Genomic DNA, 24,612 nt, shown 5'->3' on the forward strand with positions numbered 1-24,612 from the left:
GAGCCAGGTGGATGAGTCCAATAAGGAGCCAGGGGCCGACCCGACAGGGAGCTAGACAATCTTGGTGGCCTAGGGGGCCCTGTAGAGCACTCCTGAGAAGAGGCTAGACCCGTGGGCGGTGCCTGGGACACTAGACCAAGGAAGAGGCGGCCAGCTGAGCAGAAAAGGCCGAACCTCAGTGGCTGGGGCGGGGCCATTGGAAGTCAGGGATGGGGTGGAAATGTGGTGTAGGTGGGCGGAGTCACGGTCGTCCTGAGGACCAATGAGAGTGGAAAGACAAACTGATGAAGGGAAGGGCCGCGTTTTGGGGGCCAATGCATGATGAGAGGGCGGGCTGAACCTGGTAGACAGGGCGGAGGTACCTCGGGTCGGGCAGAAGCCGTAGAGCTTGTCCTGGTCGTAGTTGGCGGTGGTGGCGCACCAGCGGTAGCCGTCGGAGCGACCGCTCGTGGTGCAGGCGGAGTAGGATTGGCCTTGGAAGATGAATGGAAACTGGCAGGGTTTCCCATTAGCATTGCCGTCCTGGGTGTAGAGTCCTGGGGCGAGGAGGAGGTGGGAAAGGGGGAGAAGGTGGAGAGAGCACATTATAACCCCCAAGTGTGTCCTGTTCTTTGACCCATGGATGGTCTACAGTTCATCCCTCCTCTCATCATTTCTCAGATGAGAAAATTGGGCCCAGAGTGCGGGAGTGTAAATTGCAGGCCACACAGCACTAGTGGCAGAGCTGGGATTAGAACCCAGGACCATCAAGGGTGGTGGGCGCCCCCAGCCCTCGGCGCGCCCCCACACTCACTCTCGCTGGGGCAGAAGCCAAACCGGTCGTCGGTGTCGTAGTTGGCCGTGGTACTGCACCAGGGCAAGCCGTCGGAGCGACCGTCTGTGGTGCAGGCAGAGTAGGAGCGGCCCTCGAAGATGAAGGGGAAGTGGCAAGCCGCGCCATCTCCGTTTCCAAACCGAGTTGGAACCACTGCGGGAGGAGGGGGGACCGGAGTCAGGGCGGCGGGTGATGGGTGGGAGAGAAGAAGGGAATCAGGGGCCAGGAGGACTCAGAATCTCACCGACGCCCTTGCCCAGGGACCACAACTCGTCATCGTCGAAATGGGCGTCTCCCTGAATGCCGGGGCCAGGAGGAAAGGCGTGTGCCAGGAGCCCGTCCTTCCCGTCGAAGGGATACCCGTCTCCGTGCTCTGAAGAAACAGGTCGAGAGGAAGAGGGTTAGCCAAGTACTGTTGCGCAGATTGTGCGCTGCCCAAGGCAAGGGCTCCGAAATAAGTGCAGGCTAAAATCCCGCCTGCGCGAAGCTCTCCCAGCCTGGCGCCCTGGCCCTGTGCACTGTCTGGCAGGAGGGGCCGTATAAGCCAGGGCAGCGCGGGCAGGCAAGAGGAAGCCGGGGCCACTGCTACCTCCACGCTCTCCGTGGTCCTCCCTTCCCTGACCCCGCCCAGGTCTCCTGGATTTTCCCTCCTCACGTTCTCACCCGCGACACCAAACTGGATGACGATGTCTGCGTCCCGGCTGTACACACGAGTGAAGGTGAGCGGCGTCACCGCGCTCCACAGAGCGAAGGCGCGGGCAAAAGCGTCGTCAATCACCGCCCGCGGCAAGTCTTCCGAGTAGTTTTGGATCCTGTAGGGTAAGAGCCAGAGGAAGGACGTCAGAAGTGAAAGGCTGGAGCGGGGCAGCAGGGACTCCCCATATGGCAGAGACTTCGTACACAATGCTCCCTACCGTCCACGCTGTCATCTATAAATCGCTTCCAGACTGTTTTTTTGTCTACTTAGACCCTCACAATGGCTCTGACAGGAGGACTTGGATTGCAAGAGCCATTTCCCTGAAGGAAAAACGAGGCTCAGAGGTGGAGACACTCCCCCGGGGCCACACATTAAATAGTGAAACCCAGGGACCCGTCCAAGACAGGACATGTTCACCGCTGTCCCAAGAGCCAGACCCGGCCTCCCCCCCCCCACCCCGCTGCCCCCACGGCCCCAGCTCACCAATAGGTGATGTTGTGGTGGTGCCACTTGAGGTCGCCCTCAAAGGTTTGGAATCTGCCCAGGTCTGGGACCCCGCACCGTGGGGTTCGCATGGCCTTCAGCGTGGCGCTGTCCAGCTCACCGGTCTCGGGCAGGGACAGTTGCTTCTGGAGAAGCAGCAGCGCAGGTCCCAGAGATTTCGACTCTCCGCGCATCTCTGCCACGCGAGTGTAACCATAGCGGTACAGGTATTCCTGTGGATGAAGGGACACACACATGCCGTATCTCTGACCCCTCTCTCTGCCCAGCTGGGGCCAGGACTCCCTCCAGACACTCGTGGAGGGAGTCTTTTTTTTCTTTTTCTTTTTTTTCTTTTTTTTTTTTTTTGGAGAGATGGCATCAGCCTACTGCAGCCTGGACCTCCTGGACTCAAGTGATCCTCTCATCTCAGCCTTCTGCATAGCTGGAACTACAGGTGCACATCACTGTGCCTGGCTATTTCTTTAATTATTTTGTAGAGACAGGGTCTTACTATGTTGCCTAGGCTGGGCTCAAACTCCTGAGCTCGAGCGATCCTACCGCCTTGGCCTCCCAAAGTGCTGGGATTACAGGTGTGAGCCATCATGCCCAGCAGGGACTAGCATTTAATAAAGCATTAAGTGCTTTCCAGACACCAGTGCTTTCTGACCACCCAGGGATCTCCCCTCCTTAGACATCCTCAGCTCCTTCTCACCCCTGGATGCCTCTAGCCCATTTCTGCTGCACAGCTGCATAAGGTTTGCCCCTTTTCACTCCCAGCCTATGCTTACCCCAGAACCCTCCAATGCCTCCCCCACCCCAAACCATTTCCCATTTCCCACCTAGGAAAGCCCCATTGCCCATTTCTGGCCATCACTGCTCAAAGCCTCCACAAGACCCCCCATTGCCTAACCCTGGACACCTCTGTTCTTCAGATATGCCAATCACCACCAACACACCCCTAAAGCATCTCCTCTGAGGCCCTGTGTCCTCTCTGGGACACTCAACACCCTCTCGGACAGCCCTCCCCAACTCTACACTAGGTGTTTGCCCACCTCTGCCAGCTGCCTGTCGGTGAGATTGGTTCTCAGGTCTCCAGGGAAGAGCACAAGGGTGGACTGGCGCCGTCTGGGGGCAGCAAAGCAGCAGCCCAGCACCAGAAGCGCCAGGACCAAAGGCTGCCAGAGGCTCATGGTGAGGGCAGAGGTGTCTGACTGCAGCTGCTGTTGTGGGGGCTTTAAGGAGGCGCTCCTGTGACCCCACCCCTCCTTGACAGGCAAGTGCTGACTCAGGGGACAGGGTGTGTGTGTGTGTGTGTGTGTTTGTGTGTGTGTGTGTGTGCGTGTGTGTGTGGCAGCCCCAGCATGAGAAAGGGCTTACACCACCTCCGTCTCTCTCCACTGCCTGCAGTCTCCACTGCCAAGTCAGGCAAGACCCCAGACCCGCAGGAAACCGCAGGCCCTCAGGGGAGGGGTAGGGTTTTGCAAACTGCAGAGCTTGTGGGAACTGTATGAAAGGGAGGGAGGGGGATGAAGCTGGAGGGATCCCCCATCCCTTGGTCTGAAAGCCTTCAGTGGTCAGCCAAGGGAAAGTGATGGAAGACTCCCTGAGACTTCTTTCTGAATCTAATGATCCCCCTGGCCCATCCTTGGCCTTTTGCAACACCCCCTCCCAGGTCAGATCTCCTCCCCAAACCCCTCCCCACACTCCAGGCTCTGTCCTCTTTTTCCCTCCCTGACAGCCTTCTTTGACTCAGCTTCCTCTCCCTGCTTCATCTGGGGGCAGAAGGAATGGGCTCTGCTAGGCAGGGCTGGGGAATTCCACTGGGGCAACCCCCTGTCTTCGGCAGGCTGAATCTTTAGGGTAGTAAAGGGGAGAGTAGCAGCCTCTAGAAAACAACAGACATGGCTTTACTCTCTTCCTTCAGGACCTCGGGCAAATGTCCTGTCACTTTGAATGTGTTTCCTCAGCTGTAAAAAAAAAAAAAAAGGGCGGGGAGGGGCGGGGTTCTTTGTCCCTAAATTGATGTGAGGATAAAATGAGATCAAACATATAAAATGTTTAGTACACTGTACGTTGTAAGTCCGCAACGGATGGTGGTGATTGGTTTTAATTACCAAGGCCAAGACCCAAGATTCAGGGCCAGGTATGGTGGCTCATTCCTGTAATCTTAGCACTTTGGGAGGCCAAGGTGGGAGGATTGCTTGAGCCCAGAAAGAAGGTCAAGGATACAGTGAGCCATGATTATGTCACTGCACTCCAGCCTGGGCGACAGAGCAAGACCCTGCCAAAAGACCATGATTCTAACTTGGAATCAGCAGACCAGGTTATTGGGCTCTAAGCTGCAGTGTAACCTGGAGTAAATGCCTTCCCCTTTGTCAGCTTAGGATTCTTCAACTGCAAATTGGGGCAGGATATGGGGGAAAATAATCTATAGGAGCCCTTTCAGTTCTCCAGCTCTGCTGCATGCAGCCAAATCTCCAGCCCAATTATCACACTTATGCCAAGCCTCCCTCCCAAGCCTCCCACACCAGCAGGGAGGCGCTCCTGTGACCCCTCCCTCCCTCCTTTCTTCCTAGCCAGCTGGTGTCAGGCAGGGTCTATATTCACCTTCTTCAAAGCCCTATTTGGGAAAAACATGCTAACAACTCAACAAGCTGTATTTATTTATTTTCTTTTATTTTTGGGGGGTGTAGTATCACTCTGTCACCCAGGCTGGAGTGCAGTGGCATGATCTCAGCTCACTGCAACCTCTGCCTCCTGGGTTCAAGCAATTCTCCTGCCTCAGCCTCCCGAGTAGCTGGTATTATAGGCGTGCACCACCACGCCTGGCTAAATTTTTTGTATTTTTAGTAGAGATGGGGTTTCACTACGTTGACCAGGCTTGTTTCGAACTTCTGACTCAGGTGATCTGCCCACCTGGCCTCCCAAAGTGCTAGGATTACAGGCATGAGCCGTGGCACCCGGCCCAACAAGCTGTATTTAAAGGGCCTACTATGTGCCAGGCATTTTATATGTTTATCTAATAAATGAGACTGTGAGATGGAGATAATTAACTTCCTTTACAGAAAAGTTGAAGTTCTAAAGTTCACTAACAAATGAACATCTGCTTTGCAGTCACGAAGTCCTGGGTTTCCGTCCCAGCTCTGCCATTTTCCAGCTATGTGACCTTGGGCAAGTCACTTTACCTCTGAACCATAATAATGATAATGCATTTTTTGAGATTTACTGTGTCAAGCACCGTAATAAGTTCTCTATAAGCCTCTCGTTTCATCCTCACCACTTGTAAGGTAAGTTTAATGAGTATCCCTCCTGTTTTCAGAGGGGAAAACTAAGGCTCAGAGAGTTAAGGAATTTGCCTGTGATCACAGAGCGAGTTAATCCACAGAACTAGGGTTCAAGCTCAGAACTGCCTGGTTCTGAAGCTTTTCATCTTTATTACCATTTACAGGGAACTGTGATGACCCAGGTATAGAAGTGGGTAGGTGGACTCGGTGACAGGGGCAGCACATAAAACCTGGATCCTTCTCCTCTGGTCCCCTGCTACCCACTGAAGGTAAGAGAGGAGGCCCAGGCATTTAGGAATCAGAGGCTAGGACAGGGGACCCAGGAGGAACTAGATTCTAGACTTGGGAATGTGAGGTCATAGAGTAATATGGTTTTAAAGGAAGAGATCCTCCAATCTGGAGGAACTTCATCTGGGTGGCAGACACAGGCTTTTAGGAAAATCCATTAACTACCCCCAACTTGCCATCAATGGTACCAAATATGACATACGAATACATATCTATGTATGTATGTCACATATCTCAAACTTAGAACTATTGACACTTGGGGCTGTCGTGTGCATTGTACGATGTTTAGCAGCATCCCTGACCTCTACCCACTGGATGCCGGTAACACCTCCCCCTGCCAGTTGTGACAACCAGAAATGTTACCAAACATTGCCAAATGTACCCTGGGTGAGTGGGAGGGGCAGACTCACCCCCAGCTACTGGTATATTTTGATTTTTCTATGTAAAGGGTCTAAAACTTTTATCAGATACTCAAACCATTGTTGATGATCTTCAAACCTTTTAAAGACCATTTACTCAACACATTCTTGTTGAGTTTTTCTGGGCCAATCATTATGCTAAGAATTGGGAATACAAGTAGTGACCAAGATAGCCTTTGTCTCATTGTTCATGGATCTGAGAGTTCGGCATGGGGAGAAATTGAATGAATAATTAATTACCAGAGAGTCAGGCATCACGAAAGGAAAATGTATTTATGTATTCCAATTACTCTCATCATGCAATGAGGAAACTGAGGTTCAGAGTGGTCACAGAGCAAGAGCCTGCACTCTGGAGCCAGGCTGCCTAAGTTCAAATCTCAGCTCTGCCACTGACTTGCTTTGTGACAGGGGCAATTGACACAACCATTTCAGTGCCTCAGTTTCCCCATCTGTAAAATTGGAGTAATAATAGTGCTTCCTTCGTGGAGTGGTTGTAAGGCTCAAAGGGTTAGCAAATATAAAGTGCCTGGCACATGGTAATAAGTGTTTGCTGCTATGCTAATTAGGATCACCTTCAGGAAAGCCGCTGTTTTTTACCAAATGGGAGCAGAGAGAGAGCAGCCAGGAAATCCAGATCTTGATTCCTGGAGTCAATCCAAATAAGAATCCTCCTTTTCTTAACCTCCCCCACCACTCCCATCAACTTCCTCCTTTACCTCCTGGCTCCCCAACCCCCATCAAGGGGAACTTGGACAGAGCTTGGCTTTCAACACTGCAGTGGCAGGAAGTGGTTCGGGTTACCACATCCCCTTCCCCACTTCCCCCAGCCTCTCTTTTTAATACCACAACAGAGTTTAGCCAAGACCCTGGGAGTGAAGGCAGAGAACAGGATATACCCTCAAGTAGAGTCATAGCTTGGACTCTAAGCCCCTCACTGAGGTAGCTCCATCAGGATGGGGAGGGTGCTAACCCTGGAGCCCTGAGTCACTAGCTGGATGACACAGCCCTGCGGGCCACTATTAATAAAAGGCCCCCAGACCAGGGTCAGCGTCACGAGATGAGGAATCTGTCCTGCTATCTAGGATGGGGGAACTCCAAGCCTCTTTCTCCCAAACCTGCCAGAGAGGGGAGGGGTAGCCAGGCCAGAGAGGCTCTGGCAGGATGTGGAGGAGACACTGAAGTCTGAGATGAAGTAGAAAGGTGTGTATCCTGCAAGACATTGCCTCAGGGGAGAGCATCACTCAAGTACTCCACCCCCAACCCACAAACACACCTGCCATCCCTAGCTTCAGGGGAATGGCAATTCCCACACTGACTCTTAGAGTCCCTATTCACTCCAAGTCACACCTCTCACTTATCTGTACTGGGCAGCATCAGTAAGGAAGCCATAGGGCATAAATTTTGGAATAAGACCTCCTGGGTTCGTATTCTAGTACCTATCATTTATGGGCTGTTGGACTTTAGGCAAATCACTTTACCTCTCTATGCCTCCATTTTCTCATTTGTAAAGTGGGGAAGGAGGCAGACCTCATTTGGAGGTGTTGTAGTGGGGATTAAATGTGATTATACATTGCAAATTCTCAGCACAGTGCCTGGCTCTTAGCAGGTACACACACACACACACACACACACACACACACACACACAGTTTAGCTACTACGATTCTATTACTCTAATGCTCTCATCTCAACTTTACAAATTAACATTCATACCCATGGCTCAGAGAAGTGCTTTAAGTTGCTCATGGTCACACAGCTGGTGAGTGACCAGCTGCCTAGGCCTTCTGATTCCCAATCCCGTGCTAAGATCAGGTCACTGGCTCTAGCAAAAAGGAAGTCCGTGGGGGCAGCAGTCTAGGGGCAGGGAGGGGTGGTTGCCCAGAAGCCAGGCTGGAGGAGTTATGTTTAGGAACCAACAGAGGAAATAGATGTGAGGTATTTGGCTGAAATCTGTAGGATAAAGAAAGTGGGAGATAAAAAAAGGAAAATAAGAGTGAGGTAGCTGGCGGGGCAGTCATATAAAGTCATTTCAGGGTTTAGTGTTGTTTTACTTTGGACAACAGATGGGAGGGGCACCGTATTGTCAGTAATCACAGCCACTAAAGGTATAAATCTGGTCCTGCTCACAATGGGGAAGAGGTGGCAAGAGGACTTAATCTTTGAGAAATCCAAGGTTAAGCATTCAGCGGGGGCTCAGTCCCGCTGGGCAAATGGATGGAGAGAACGCTGGGGAATGGCTCAGGAGGAAGTCCATGTGGCACACAGGGAAACCGGCACATATTTTGACCCTTTTCCAAGCCTAGGTTGAGCCTCTGCTCTTGGGCCAACCCACTTTCTCATACATCTTCCAGTTCAATTGTTCTCAAACTGTGGTCCCAGGACCAGAAGCCTCTGCAGCACCTTAGAACTTAGAAACACAAATCCTCCCCATCCCAGAACGATTGAATCAGCAACTCTGGGGTGGGGCCCGGAAATCTTTGACCTAACAAGCTAAAGATTTTGTTTGTTTGTTTTCGACACAGAGTCTCGCTCTGTCACCCAGGCTGGAGTGCAGTGGCACAATCTCGGCTCACTGTAACCTCCACCTCCCAGGTTCAAGCGATTCTTCTGCCTCAGCCTCTTGAGTAGCTGGGACTACAGGGGCCCGCCACCATGCCCGGCTAATTTTTGTATTTTTTAGTAGAGACGGGGTTTCATCATATTGGCCATGCTGGTCTGGAACTCCTGACCCCGTGATCTGCCCGCCTCGGCCTCCCAAAGTGCTGGGATTACAGGGGTGAGCCACCACACCTGGCCGTTTTTTTTTTTTTTTTGAGACAGAGTCTTGTTCTGTCACCCAGGCTGGAGGGCAGTGGCATGATCTCAGCTCACTGCAACCTCCACCTCCCAGGTTCAAGCAATTCTCCTGCTTCACCCTTTTGAGCAACTGGGGACTACAGGTGCATGTGGCCATGTCCGGCTAATTTTTGTATTTTTAGTAGAGATGGGGGTCTCACTATGTTGGCCAGGCTGGTCTCGAACTCCTGACCTCAGGTGATCCACTGGCCTCAGCCTCCCAAAGTGCTGGAATTACAAGCGTGAGCTACTGCGCCCAGCCCAGCCAGTGATTCTGATGCATGCTCAGTTTGCGACCTCTGCTGTAGCGTAGCTTCATCCCTACACTGATAGGGAGGGCATTTGACCCCATTTCCAGATGAGGAAACTGAGGTTCAGAGAGATGAAGCCACTTGTCCAAAAGCCACACAACTCATACCAAAATCAAGTGGGAATCTAGGCCTTTCTGACTATATAAAGTGGGTGCTTCTCACTACAATATTATAGCGGGGGGTGATGTTCAAATATTTAACAACCAGGTCCTCAGGAGCCCTAACTAATCAGAACTGATTAGGTCCAGGGTCTGGGGAGATGGGGAGGATGATGCTTTGAACTTAGAAAGTTCAAAGCAGCCCCAGTTACAAGTGGATGGGGAAATATGTCAGTATTTTATTTTTGAGACAGGGTCTCGCTCTGTTGCCCAAGGTAGAGTGCAGTGGCATAATCACGGCTCACTGCAACCTGTGCCTCCCAGGCTCAGGCGATCCTCCCACCTCTGCCTCCCAAGTAGCTGGGACCACAGGCACGCTCCACCACACCTGGCTAGTTTTTGCAATTTTTATAGAGATGGGTTTGCCATGTTACCCAGGCTGGTCTCAAAATCTTGGGCTCAAGGGATCCACCTGCCTCGGCTTCCCAAAGTACTGGGATTACAGGCATGAGCCCCTGCATCCAGCCATGTTTCAGTATTTTTACAACCAATGCTGCTATACCAGTGCATACCGGCTGCACACCAATCCTGACTATGGTCCCCTTGCTAGAAGGAGGATCTCCTGAAGCTGGCACTGGATGGTGGGCCTGCAGCTAACGATAGCCCCAAAGCAAACACAGGTATAACAAGTGTCTCGTGGGAATCCTGTTCAGCAATGCTTCTCAAATTTGATTGCACATTGGAATCACTCAGGATTTTCTTTTGAATACTGATGCCTGACTTTCACCTCCCCTCCTATAGATTCTGACTTAATTGGTCTAGGGTGCAGCCTGAGCACTGGGAATTTTTTTTAAGCCTCAGTAATTCTAATATGCAGGAAGGGTTAATAACATTGCTATACAGAGCCCCGGAACCTGTAAGTCTCCAGATTAAGAATGCCTGGTTTGTGTCAGTATTTCCTAAGGCCGGGGACTTTTAAAAAACAAAAGTTCTCGAGAGATTCTGATTTAGTAATCAGTATGATCTGGAAGTAGATGTCAGCAAGCTCCTTCGGTTTAGAAATCACTGATGGGGACAGCCGCTGCTGGCTGTGTTCACTGAGAGGTTCAGCGATTCTACCCCCTCTCTCCCACCCACCACCAACATAGTTGAAGCAATTGAGAACACTTTGCCAGGAAGTATCCAGAACCAATTTCCGCCGCTCTTCCTTCCCCTGTGCCACGGAGACATTGCTTCAAAGGACACGCTCTGAAAAAGAGCCCAAGACACCCTCCCAGGAGAGTCATTTCCGACTGTGCTGCTGCAGAGCCCCAGGGCTGCAGGCTGGGCTGGGCCTGCTCTGATTGCCTGTTTTTCCCATTAATCCTGGGACACCCTCATTTAGATGTGATCTGCATATATTTGCATATTAAATTCCAGTGCCCCCTCCCATTCCCCCCACCCATGTGGCATGTTAGGGGAAAACAAAAACTAATGTATTCACAAAGCCTGCTGAGATGTGTTCGAACTTGAACTTCACGCAGCGATGGGACTTTGATACACCTGAAGCCAGGGGCGCTGGGATGCGGGGAAGATGGCACAGTCTCTGCATGGATGCAAGGAAGGCCAGTGGAAGGGAAGCACTCGAAGCTTCCCAGGGTCTGGAAGTAGCAGTTCTAGCCCAGCTCCTGATGAGAGGCAATGCGGGATTTCTCCAATGGGAAAACACGGGGAGCACGTGGAGAGGGGGCGGGTGAGATTCATGTGGGGCCTGGTTTGGAGACCATCCATAAGTCTCTCTCAGCTCCAACCATGGGCTCCATAAAGAGGCCAACTAGGTGACAGCTGGTGCAGTGGAAGGGGATGGATGCTGGAATCTGGCAGACCTGGATTTGGACTTGCACTGTGTGACCTTGGGTAAATGACTTTCCCTCCCTGAACCTCAGTTTCTTCATCTTTGTAATGGGAGTTAAAATTAAGCTCATTATATGGTCATGGGAGTCATGTCTTTAACCAATCATGGAATTATCTTTCCCAAGTCCCTTCTGAGATTGGGAAGGAATCTGCTAATGAGTGAATCTTGGGGGGTGGAGGGGCTCCAGAAATCTACACCTGCATGACAAACGGCCTCGAAATTTAAAGGCTCTGAAACAACAATTTATTGTGACTGTATCTCACTATTCTGTGGGTCAGAAATTTGGACAGAACACAGCAGGGCTGCTCCTTCTGCTCTATGATGCCTGAGGCCTCAGCTGGGGGAGTCAGCTGGTGGCTCAGTGTGGACTGGAAAGTCCAAGGTGTTTTACTCCCATTCCTGGATGGATTCATCATGTTTTTATTTTTTATTTTTTGAGTCAGAGTCTCACTTTGTCTCCCAGGCTGGAGTGCAGTGGCACACACACAGCTCATGGCAGCCCCTGACTCCTGGGCTTAAGTGATCCTCCCGCCCCAGCCTCCTGAGAAGCTGCTACTACAGGCATGTGCCACCACACCCAGCAAATTTTTTGTTTGTTTTTGGCAGAGATGGGGTCTCACTATGTTGCTCAGGTTTGTGTCAAACTCCTGGGCTCAAGTGATCCTCCTGCCTCAGCCTCCAAAAGTGCTGGGATTACAGGTGTGAGCCACCACACCTGGCCTATTAATCATGTTTTTTCTTTTCTGTATTTTATGATGCTTTGACATCCAGGGGCCTTATGGACCTGAAGAGGGACTGCCCCTCCTAGGGATAGCTAATTCCTAGAGATGGCAATCTTGCCTGGGAGCACCTCTTCATGTGCAAACCAACCAATCTTGAGTCCATAACCCCCATCCACCTCCTACCTCCTTTTATCAGCTCCTGCAGTTCAGGATGATGCTATCCCCCATCCTAAATCATCCTGCTTAGGTACTAGACAACTAGGGACCACCCCTATAGCCCAGTACCCAAGGGAACTGTTCAAACTAGCCAGTCCTAAACCCATCCAGCTCGTCTACCCTGCCTTGCCTATTCCTTCCCACCAAAATCACAATGAAGACTCTGACCCACACTTCCCTCTTCCTCCTTCTGCCCTGGTACTTCCCCATGTGGCCCTGTGTGCCAGGGCATGCCCCCTCCTCTTGAGAACTGTGGTTAACCAACTGTCTTTCAATGACAATCATCTCCTGATCTGTTGGCCTCGCCATACCTGAATAAAAACAAAATCCCAGGTACAATTTAAAACATGGGGGTCAGCTGGTGCGGTGACTCATGCCGGTGATCCCAGCAATTTGGGAGGGCTAGGTGGGAGGATCGTTTGAGCCCAGGAGTTTGAGACCAGCCTGGGCAACATAGCAAGACCCCCATCTCTAAAATAAAAAAGAAAAATATGTATATAAAACACTGCGGTCTTGGCAGAGCTAGCTGGAAGGCTGGGCTGTAGTGTGCCCTTCTCCCTTCCCCATGTAATCTCCATGTGGTCTCTCCAGTCAGTCTTCTTAAGGAGTGACTCAGGGCTCCCAGAGACCAAGGCAGAAGCTGCCAGTTCCCTTAAAGTCTGGGCCTAAAGCTGGCATAGTGTCACTTCCACTGTATTCTATTGGCCAAAGCAGTCACAGGCCAGGAGAGGAAGATAGAGCCCAATTCTCTATCTCCTGTGATACGAAAGGAGTATCACAGAGCGTGCAGCCATCTTTAATCTTCCAGGGATGGAGAGGCATCCTCCCACTAGAAACCTCCCCCGGGCATCAAGGATGCAGACATGTGACTGGCTTTGGCCCATAGGATGCTTCCCCCAAATCTCTGAATCTTAGGAGACTACTGGATTGATGTATGAGCAGAGCCCAGCAGTCCCGAGGGTCCTCCCAGGCTGCCCTGCTACACGTTCCTGATCATGCCCACTGCAGACCAGTCTCCCTCGACTCCAGCTCACCTTCCAAGCTTGGCGTTGAGCCTTCACATCACTGCTGTGAGCCTCCAGAAATCTTTTCAGTACATTCCTTTTTGCTTGAGTTAGCCTGAACCAGTTTTGCTTATTTAAAACCCAGGGCCCCCACTAATACAGGACCATTCTCTTCCTTCTCCTCACCCACTGAGTGCCTGGCTTTAACGGAAAGCACCACTGGCCTCATTTCCTAAAGCCCCCTGGATAGCACTTGTCGAGGTCCCAGTGGCACCTCCAATGTCACCTGGTCCAAATCCAGTCCTCCCCAGCCCTGCTCCTCCCTCTGGGCCCCTCCTCCGGCTTCCTATTCATGGCTTCTCTTCCCAGGCCTTCCCAATTTCCAAATCACCTGTGTAGAATCTGATAGCCCCCCCACAATGACATTCAAGTAACTGACAACCTGGACAATCCTCTTTAATCCAGCCCCTCTGTATTTATTTGCTTGCTTGGGCTGCCATAACAAAGTCCCACAGGCGGGTGGCTTAAACAACAGAAATGTATTTTCTCATAGTTCTGGAGGCAGAAGTCCTAGATCAAGGTGCTGGCAGGGCTGGTTCCTTCTGAGCCCCCCTTCCTGGGTCTGTAGATGGCCGTCTACTTTCCTTGTCTTCGCATGGTCTCCCCTCTGTGCATGTCTGTGTCCTAATTTCCTCTTCTTAAGGACACCAGTCATACTGGATTAAGGCCCATTCCCATGACCTCATTTTAACTTAATTACCTCTCTAAATACCCTATCTCCAAATACAGTCACCTTTTGAAGTGCTGGGGGTTAAGGTTTCAACACTGAATTTTTTGGGGGGAACACAGTTCAGCCCAGGACACCACCATCCTCTGCATTTCCACTGCCTCTGCCTGAGCTTCAGCCTTGCCACCTCTCTCCTGTTTTTGCAATAGCTCAGCCCCTCTAGCACCCAGCACCCAGCTCCCTAGTGCCTCCAAAATAAACGCTGAACTCCTTAGCCTGGTATCCAAGGCCCTGCTGAGCCTGACTCCAACCTGCTTTTAAAGTCATCATTGCAGTGAGGGCCAAGAAAGATGGGAATGTTGTCTAATGGCTTGCTACTCAAAGTGTAATTCACGGACCGGCAGCATTGGCATCACCTGGGAGCCAGTCAGAAATGCAGAATCTCAGGCCAGACCACAGACGTACTGAATCAGAATCTGCCTCACCTGCATAAGATCCCCAGGTGACCTGATACAAGGCGAAGTTTGAAAGTTTACAGAAGACTGGGCATCATGGCTCATGCCTGTAATCCCAGCACTTTGGGAGGCCAAGGTGGGAGGCCTGCTGGAGTCCAGGAGTGTGAGACTAGCCTGGGCAAGATAATGAGACTCCCCTCTCCCTCGTCCTTTCTCCACAACAATAAAAAAAATTAGCCAGGTGTGGTGGCATGCACCTGTGGTCCTAGCTACTCAGGAGGCTGAGGTGGGAGGATAACTTGAGCCTAGGAGGTCGAGGCTGCAGCTAACCGTGATCACACCACTGCACTCCAGCCGGGGTGACAGAGCACATGCCTGTAATCCTAGCACTTTGGGAGGCCGAGGCAGGCTGACCACCTGAGGTTGAGACCAGTCTGGCCAACATGGTGAAATCCCATCTCTACTAAAAATACACACACACACAAAAATTAGCTGGGCATGGTGGCGGATGCCTGTAATACCAGCTACTGGGGAGGCTGAGGCAGGAGAATCACTTGAACCCGGGAGGCAGAGGTTTCCGTGAGCCTAGATTTTGCCACTGCTCTCCAGCCTAGGCGACAGAGCAAGACTTCATCTCAAAAAAAAAAAAAAAAAAAAAAAAGGCTGGGCGCGGTGGCTCACGCCTGTAATCCCAGCACTTTGGGAGGCCGAGGCGGGTGGATCACCTGAGGTCAGGAGTTTGAGAACAGCCTGGCCAACATGGTGAAACCCCGTATCTACTAAAAATACAAAAATTAGGCGGGCATGGTGGTGTGCACCTGTAATCCCAACTACTCGGGAGGCTGAGGCAGGAGAATCACTTGAACCCGGGAGGCGGAGGTTGCAGTGAGCCAAGATCGCGCCATTGCACTCCAGCCTGGGTGACAGAGTAAGACTGTCTCAAAATAAAGAAAAAAAAAGAAAGAAAGAAAGTTTACAGATACCAATGGTATCCAGAGAGGGACTCAAAGGATCAGGTTTCACCTTGTTGGGCCAGAAACTTGACTTTGCCCAGACAGAACCACCTCATTCACGGGAGTCTGGGATGCACAGCAGATGACAATTCTGAACAAACAAATAAACTGGGCTATTAAAAATAGCCCAAGGCTAACAAGAATTCCAAATTCACAGGTTAAGCAAATGAAAAGTTTGCCCAAGATGGCTCCCTGATGGGTTCTCAAATTTCTCATTTCCATTCAGCAAACATTTATTGAATCCCTGCTGAGTGCTGAGCTGGGTGCTGGGCGCAGGGAATTAAAGGAGATGTGAGCTTTGTCCTGCAGGAGCTCACACACTAGGAAGGAAGACAGATCACAAAGAGAAGCAGTGAATAACTGGTGTACATGCCAAGGGCACCCACCCACCCACACTCCAGGATCCACGCTCCATCCTGAGCTTCGGTTCTTGAAACACATCAAGAGCTCTGGCTTCTGAGCCTTTGCACTATCCATCTCTCCTGCCTCAAACCCTTCCCACGCTTCCCCTTTCTGCCCTCCCTCTTTGCCTGGCTAAATCTTATTCATCTTTTATATTTCAGCTGAGATGTCATCTATTCCAGGAAAATGCTGCTGACCACCCCAACCTGGGAAGGGGGCTTTTTCTGTGTTCCCATGACTCCCCTCAACCCACCACTTCCCTTATTGAGACATTTTTCATCATTCAGAGTGAATTTCCTGTTTACTTGTCTATCTGTCACACAGGCTGAGAACATATCATGAGTGCAGGAAACTTATCTGCTGTGTTCACTATATTCTCAGGTATTTCTTTTCTTTTTTTGACAGACAGGATCCTGCTCTATTGCCCAGGCTGGAGTGCAATGGCACGATCATGTCTCATTGTAACCTTAAACTCCTAGGCTGAAGCAATCCTCCTGCCTCAGCCTCTGGAGTAGCTGAGACTTCAGGCATGAGCCACCATGCTCAGCCTTAGGTATTTCTTAAATACAAACCTAAGAGTGGCCGGGCGCAGTGGCTCACGCCTGTAATCCCAATACTTTGGGAGTCCAAAGTGAGAGGATCACTTGAGGCCAGGAATTCGAGACCAGCCTGGCCAACATGGTGAAACCCCCATCTCTACTAAAAATACACACACAAAAATTAGTGGGGTGTGGTGGCACTCACCTGTAATCCCAGCTACTCGGGAGGCTGAGGAGCGAGAACTGCTTGAATCTGGGAGGCAGAGGTTACAGTGAGCCAAGATCAAGCCACTGTACTCCAGCCTGGGCAATAGAGCAAGACTCTGTCTAAATAATAATAATAAGAGTAATACTAGTCAGCTCTTTTTGAGCTCATATTGTGTGCCAAGCACTGTCCTAAGTATTTATGTATAATAACTCATTTAACCCCCACAACTACCCAGTGAAATGGGTGCTATAATTTTTCCCATTCTGCAGATGTAGAAGGAGAAGTACAGAGAAGTTAAGTAACTTGACCAAGGTTACACAGCTAGTAAGTGGCAGAGAAGGGATTCACACCCAGGCAGTCTGGCTCCAGAGTGCATATTGGAAGACAACATTATTCACTCCATGGGGGAGGGGTCAGAGGTCAGGAAACGGTTCAGCAGGAGCACCACCTGGGCTGGGTTTTGAAGTGTGAATAGGAGTCTGCTGTGTGGAAATGGAGGAGTAGGGCTTTGCAGATTTAACAACCTCCAATCTGGGCCCTGTCTGTCAGTGCAAAAGCATTTTCCTGAAGGGCAAATGTAAAGCAATTGACAGCACTCCAGGCACTAACCAACTCGGCTTAGACAGGGTGAATGCTGGGGTCTGGTTTCAGCCTGAGTCACCCACTGGTAGGGCAGGTTATACACACCCTGCAATGGCTGAGAAGTACGTTGTCCTTCCCTCTTGCCCCAAGGTTCAGGCTCACTCCAGAACCACCACACCTTCCTTGCAGGGATTGACTCACTCGCTCAGCAAGGAACACCCCAGCAGGCATGCCTTCGGGCAGGTGTGGGCTCAGAGCAGAACTGGAGCCTGCGAAGAGAGCAGGGGAGGTTCCTCTCTTCCCTGCAAAGCACCCCAAAACCCCACTCAGGCTGACCTTAGAGACTAGAGTAGCTTCCCCTGACTCAGGGGTCCTCCAATTTCCTCCTGTCCCCTCCCACCCCCTCCCCTCCCCTCCCTTCCCTTCCCCTCTCCTCTCCTCTCCTTTCTCTTTCCTTCTTTCCTTCTTTTTTTTTTTTTTAAATAGAAAGGAGGTCTCACTTTGTTGCCCAGGCTGTACTCGAACGTCTCCATTCAAGTGATCCTCCCACCTCAGCCTCCCAATTATCTGGGATTACAGGCACGAGCCACCATGCCCAGCTAGTCTTCCAACTTCTAAAGCCCCAGAACCTATTTAAGAAACTGGATCTCAGCCAGGAGCGGTGGCTCACACCTGTAATCCCAGCACTTTGGGAGGCCGAGGCAGGCAGATCACCTGAGGTCAGGAGTTCAAGACCAGCTGGCCAACACGGCAAAACTCTGTCAATACAAAATACAAAAAACTCTGTCAAATACAAAAATGAGCCAGGCGTGGTGGCGCGTGCCAGTAGTCTCAGCTACTCGAGAGGCTGAAGGAGGAGAATCATTTGAACCTGGGAGGTGGAGGTTGCAGTGAGCCAAGATGACACCACTGCACTCCAGCCTGGGCAACAGGGTGAGACTGTCAAATAAATAAATAAATAAGTCAAATAATGACCAAAAGAAAGAGAACATGAACACAAAAGTAATGTGAAGTTCTTGATTGGACCTTGGGTTTTTAATGTTTTAAATTGCCCACATTAAGGGATGTCTATGGGACAACTGGAGATATTTGGGGGTTTTTTTTGTTTTTTGGTTTGTTTGTTTTTTGAGACGGAGTCTCACTTGTTGCCCAGGCTGGAATGCAGTGGTGCAATCTTGGCTCATTGCAACCTCCACCTCCCAGATTCAAGCAAGTCTCCTGCCTCAGCCTCCTAAGTAGCTGGGACTACAAGCATGCACCACCACACTCCACTAATTTTTGTATTTTTAGTAGAGATGGGGTTTCACCACGTTGACCAGGCTGATCTCAACCTCCTGACCTCAGGTGATCCACCTACCTCAGCCTCCCAAAATGCTGGGGTCACAGGCGTCAGCCACCATGCCCAGCTGAGAAATTTGAATGTAGATTATATATTGGATAATTGTACTGTGGTTATGTAAGAAACTGCCCTTATTCTTTGGAGGTTTAGGGGTGAAATGTGAAGATGTGTGCAACTAACTCCCTTGTGGTTCAGAAAAAAAAAGTATTACATGTATAAATATAAATAAATACAGAGAGAGAGAGAAGGGCAAGTATTATAAATGTGGAAATATGTTAACAACTGGTGAGTCTAGATGAAGGTTATGAGTGAAGGTCATTGTACTACTCCTGCAACTTCTGTGAAGGTTTGAGAATTTTTCAAAATAAAAAGTTGGGCCAGGTGCAGTGGCCCATCCCTGTAATCCCAGCACTTTGGGAAGCCACAGCGGAAGATTGTTTGAGCCCAGGGGTTCAAGACCAGCCTGGGTAACATAATGAGACCTCGTCTCCACAGTCAAAAAATTCACCGGGCTTGGTGGTGTGTGTCTGTATAGTCTCAGCTACTCAGGAGGCTGAGATGGGAGGATCACTTGAGCCCAGCTTGAGGTTACAGTGAACTGTGATTGCACCAGTGCACTCCAGACTGGGCTAGGCTGAGTCCCCGCCTAAAAATAAAATAAAATAAAAAAGAAGAAGAAAATTAAGATAAGATAGTGGTCACTCCACTGCCAGGCAGAGTATGGAGGAGTCTTCTGGCATTGTATGATATCCTATTTCTTTTCTTTTCTTTTTTTTTTTGAGACAGTGTCTCACTGTCTCCCAGGTTGGAGTATAATGGCTTGATCAGAGCTCCCTGCAACCTCATACTCCTGGGTTCAAGCGATCCTCCTGCCTCAGCCTCGTAAGTAACTGGGACTACTTTTTGTATATTTTGCATGCCTAATTTTGGTATATTTTGTAGGGATGGCGGTATCGCTAGGTTACTCAGGCTGGTCTTAAACTCCATGTCTCAGCCGGGCGCAGTGGTTCACGCCTGTAATCCCAGCACTTTGGGAGGCCGAGGCGGGCGGATGACCTGAGGTCGGGAGTTTGAGACCAGCCTGACATGGAGAAAACCTGTCTCTACAAAAAATACAAAATTAGCCGGGCATGGTGGCACGTGCATGTAATCCCAGCTATTTGGGAGGCTGAGGCAGGAGAATCACTTGAACCCGGGAGGCGGAGGTTGCGGTGAGCCGAGATCATGCCATTGCACTCCAGCCTGGGAAACAAGAGCAAAACTCTGTCTCAAAAAAAAAAAAAAAAAAAAAGTACTGAGAAATAAAGCCAGAATGACCATCTACTAATCTACTATCAATGTTAATTTATTTAAAAATCTTAAAATCAAAAGTATAGTAAGTACATAATCACAAAATAAAAGAAGGACCCTCAGAAAGAAATTTAAGTTTGTGATATTCTTTTCTCCTTCATTGCTAGGAATCCACAAAAATATCTCATCATAGATAAGCACCATCTGTAGACTGGCTGCATCAGAATCACCTGGGGAGCTTTAAAAAAATATAGAATCCCAGACAGAGCCATCACCAGGACAGGATAAGGAGTCCAGAAATAGACCCAAATACATGTGGGAATTGAGTATATGCTAAAGGTGGCATTTCAAATCAGTAGGGGGAAGATAGATTATTCAATATGGTGTTGGTTCAACTGGCTAGCCACTTGGAAAAAAATAAAGCTGTATCTCTACCTCATTCTCATCACTAAAATAAACCCCAGATGGATAAAAAACATAATTTAAAAAAATACACTCTAAAAGGACTAGAAGAGAATATGAGATGTTTTCCTTTTATAATCTGGAGGTAGAAACTGCCTTTAACCACCATTTACTGCATACTACTCACTATCCAACTTTGTTCTGGGGGCCACAGATGGGGACAAATGGGAGGTCCCTACACTTCCAGGAACTCCTGTTCCAGAGAGGGTGATCTACAACAGTGGTTCCCAGGTTTTAAGATTTCACTGACCATTAATAATAATTTGAAAATCCATTGCTTTTTTTTTGAGACAGAGTCTCACTCTGTTGCCCAGACTGGAGTGCAGTGGCATGATCTCGGCTCACTGCAACCTCCGTCTCCTGGGATCAGACGATTCTCCTGCTTCAGCCTCTCGAGTAACTGGGATAACAGGCGTGTGCCACCATGCCTGGCTATTTTGTATTTTTAGTAGAGATGAGGTTTCACCATGTGGTCAGGCTGGTCTTGAACTCCTGACCTCAAGTGATCCATCCACTTCAGCCTCCCAAAGTGCTGAGATTACAGGCATGAGCCACCACGCCTGGCTTCCTTTGCCTTTTAATAATCAAGTGAGAAAAGCATTCCCATGCACGGCACAAAATCTTCGGGCTATTATGAAAAAGATCAATAAACTGGTTGTGGTGGTGCGCACCTGTAGTCCTAGCTACTCAGGAGGCTGAGGCAGGAGGATCGCATGAGCCCAGGAGTTGGAGGCTGCCGAGAGCTATGATCACAACACTGTACTCCAGCCTGAGTGACAGAGCAAGATCTCTGTCTCAAAAAAAACAAAAAAAATCAATAAATTTGGCTCCATAAAAACAAATGGTTGGCCAGGTGCAGTGGCTCACATCTGTAATCCCAGAAATTTGGGAGGCTGAGGCAGGCAGATCACCTGAGGTCAGGAGTTCAAGACCAGCCTGGCAAACATCATGAAACCCTGTCTGTACTCAAAATACAAAAATCTGCCAGGCGTGATGGCGGGTGCCTATAATCCCAGCTACTCGGGAGGCTGAGGTGGGAGAAGCGCTTAAATCTGGGAGGTGTAGGTTGCAGTGAGCTGAGATGGCGTCATGGCACTCCAGCCTGGGTGACAGAGTGAGACTCCGTCTCAAAAAAAAAAAAAGGCCAACAAAACAAAACAAAATAAATGACCATGGTGTGAGTGGAAATAAAGATAGATTGCTTAATTGATACAAGGTTTTCTTTTGTGGTGATCAAAATGTTTTCGAAGTAGTGGTAATCAAAATTAGTGGTGTTTTTTTAAATCAGTGATGGTACTTAAATAGCATTATGCATGTTCATAATGTTTAAATACCACTGAATTATAAACTTAAAAATGGTTAATTTTATGTTATGTGAATTTCAATTATATATATATATATATATATATATATATATGAATACAATTTTTAAAGTCAACTAAATAATGCCCCACTGGGAAAATATTTGCAACACAAAAAATAGACAAAGATCAGCCTGGACAACATAGGGAGACCCTGTCTCTACAAAAAATTAAAAATTAGCCAGGTGTGGTGGCATAAGTCTGTAATCTCAGCTACTTGGGAGCCAGAGGTGGGAGAATCGCTTTCGCCCAGGAGGTCAAGGCTGAAATGAGCCATAATATCACACCACTGTACTCCAGCCTGGGTAACAGAGGAAGAGCCTGTCTCAACAATAACAAAAAAGAAAAAAAATAGAGAGAAAGAGAGACAGAGAGATAAAGAATTCATTTCCCTAATATGCAAAGAGTTCTTACAAATCAATAAGACAATGAAATATAATCTTATATTGGTAAGGATATGAAACAACAGATAACCTTATACATCATTGGTAAGAATGTAAATTGGTGTGAACTTTTGGAAATATAATTTGGAAATAATTTAAATGAACGTGCCTTTCGACCCAGCAATTTCACTGCTAAACTTTTTTTTCTTACAAATATACTCACAAGGCCGGGCGCGGTGGCTCACGTTTGTAATCCCAGCACTTTGGGAGGCCGAGGCGGGCGGATCACGAGGTCGGGAGATCGAGACCACGGTGAAACCCCGTCTCTACTAAAAATACAAAAAATTAGCCGGGCGTGGTGGCGGGCGCCTGTAGTCCCAGCTACTCGGAGAGGCTGAGGCAGGAGAATGGCATGAACCCGGGAGGCGGAGCTTGCAGTGAGCCGAGATTGCGCCACTGCACTCCAGCCTGGGCGATAGAGCGAGACTCCGTCTCAAAAAAAAAAAAAAAAACAAATATACTCACAAGTGTCCATTGTACTATTCTTGCAACTCAAGCAAACATACAAGCTCAAAGAGGTTTATTGCAGCACTGTTTATAATAGCAAAGAAATAACCTAAGTGCCCATTAGGAGAGTCAAATATGGCATATCCATAAGGCGGAATCCTATCTAGTCATAAAAATAATGAGCTATATCTATATGTACTTATGAAAAGCTATCCAAGACAAGAACAATTAAATCGGGGGAGGGCAAAGCAATGTCCATAACAGTTATATGATCCAGTGTGTGTATATTCCTAAAACATTTCTAGGCCAGGTGTAATCCCAGCATTTTGGGAGGCCGAGAAGGGTGGTTCGCTTGAGGCTAGGATTTTGAGACCCGCTTGGGCAACACAGTGAAACCCCATCTCTTCTAAAAAATACAAAAATTAACCGGGCGTGGTGGCACATCCCTGTAATCCCAGCTACTAGGGAGGCTGAGGCACGAGAATCTCTTGAACCCAGGAGGCAGAGGCTGCAGTGAGCCGAGATTGCACCACTGCACTCCAGCCTGGGTGACAGAATAAGACTGTGTCTCAAAAAACAAACAAAAAACATTTCTGGAGGGTACACAAGGAACAGATAATCATGTTGGCCAGGCTGGTCTTGAACTCCTGACCTCAAGTGATCTGCCTTCCTTGGCCTCCCAAAGTGCTGGGATTACAGTCGTGAGCCACGTGCGCCTGGCCTACATATATATATATATATATATATATATGTATTTTTTTTTTTTTTTTTGAGACAGAGTCTCATGTTGTCACCCGGCTGGATCGTGCAATGGCACGATCACCTAGGCTCGACCTCCTAGGCTCAAGCAATCCTCCCACCTCAGCCTCCGGAGTAGTTGAGACTACAGGCACACGTCACCATACTCGGCAATTTTTTTTAACTTTTTTTTAGAGACAGGGTCTCCCTGTGTTGCCCAGGCTGGTCTCGAACTACTGGCCTCCCAAAGTGTTGGGATTAGAGGCCTGAGCCATGGCACCTGGCCACCCAGAAGTTTCTGCTGGGAGGAGGGGCTAGCTGAGGCTGAAGCATCTGCATCTTTTGGACGGTCTGTTTGAGGCAGCTCCGCAGCCTGCTTGGGGAGATAAACCTCTCTTGGCATGCCCCTGGCTTTGCACGGGCTAACACCGCCACTCTCTGCAGCCCCTGCACGTGGTCCCCGAGGTCCGCCTGGATGGGCCACCAGACAGGTCTCCAGCCCGGCCTCCTGGTTCAGGTCTGGGAGACCTGGTGGAGGCAGCGGGCGCCCCCTTCTGGCAGCAAATGGGAGCTGAACAGAGCGGTCCCTCCATCCTTTCACCCCGCCCTCCTCGCCCAGCGTTTAGGGCTGGTTGAAGGCATTCTCCACTTACATCTCTTCTGGTTCCAAAACACGTTCATACATAACGTAGACGTCCTAACTGCTCCATTTGTGAAGCCTTCATTAGGGATGAATAAATAACTGAGAGTCTGCCGGAGCTCAAATCCTGGTCTGGGGCCTGACTGCTGTATGACCTCTGGCAAGTCATTGGACATCAGAATAACTCAGCTCCTCATGAATAAAATGTGGACAGTCATATCACCTAGCTCACAGGACTGCCTTGAGGATTACAGTCAAAGCGTAAAGTGCCCAAAGTGGTGCCCATCAAGCAGCAAGTATTAGTTACTATTAGGTGCCAGACCCAGGGCTCATGATTTCAGTGACAGAGAGCTCACCTGTGTTAGACGCCATTCTGCGTTCTTCCTGGTGAGGAGATCATTTAATATCACATCTCCATGAAGTAAGTGTGCTTATCTTCACCCTCCACTTTCCAGGGGAGGAAACCAAGGTACAGAAAAACCTAGCAATTCCTAGACAGGAAGGGGCTTAAAGAAAAAGAACTGCCGGGCTTGATGGCTCACATCTGTAATCCCAGCACTTTGAGATGCCAAGGTGGGAGGATCAATTGAGGTCAGGAGTTCGAGACCAGCCTGGCCAACATGGCGAAAACCCGTCTCTACTAAAAAAATACAAAAAATTAGCTGAGCGCTGTGGCGAGAGCCTGTAATCCCAGCTACTCGGGAGGCTGAGGCAGGAGAATCACCTTTGAACCCGGGAGGTGGAGGTTGCAGTGAGCCGAGATCGCGCCACTGCACTCCTGTCTGGGAGACAGGCTGAAAGAAAGACAGAGAGAGACAGAGAGAGACAAAGAAAGAAAGAAAGAAAGAGAGAGAGAGAAAGAAAGAAAGAAAGAAAGAAAGAAAGAAAGAAAGAAAGAAAGA

General features: G+C 49.3%; 1 protein-coding gene across 2 annotated transcripts in view; it reads right to left on the reverse strand.

Annotated features, from left to right (window-relative positions):
- Positions 1–24,612, reverse strand: part of MMP9 (matrix metallopeptidase 9) — a 43,946-nt gene that overhangs the window by 4,442 nt on the left and 14,892 nt on the right. The window contains exons 1-6 of one of the 2 annotated variants that reach the window (XM_032142978.2): positions 3,047–3,184; positions 1,995–2,227; positions 1,478–1,626; positions 1,059–1,187; positions 794–967; positions 363–536 (exon numbers count right to left, since the gene is read on the reverse strand). In XM_032142978.2, the coding sequence (XP_031998869.1) occupies positions 363–536; positions 794–967; positions 1,059–1,187; positions 1,478–1,626; positions 1,995–2,227; positions 3,047–3,184 (997 nt within the window). Of the gene's footprint in view, positions 1–362; positions 537–793; positions 968–1,058; positions 1,188–1,477; positions 1,627–1,994; positions 2,228–3,046; positions 3,185–24,612 lie in introns of those variants that run through there. The other variant, XM_058432701.1, reaches the window with a different exon arrangement.

The sequence above is a fragment of the Hylobates moloch genome, unplaced genomic scaffold, assembly GCF_009828535.3.
Source record: "Hylobates moloch isolate HMO894 unplaced genomic scaffold, HMol_V3 SCAFFOLD_21, whole genome shotgun sequence".
NCBI classification, from domain to species: domain Eukaryota; kingdom Metazoa; phylum Chordata; class Mammalia; order Primates; family Hylobatidae; genus Hylobates; species Hylobates moloch.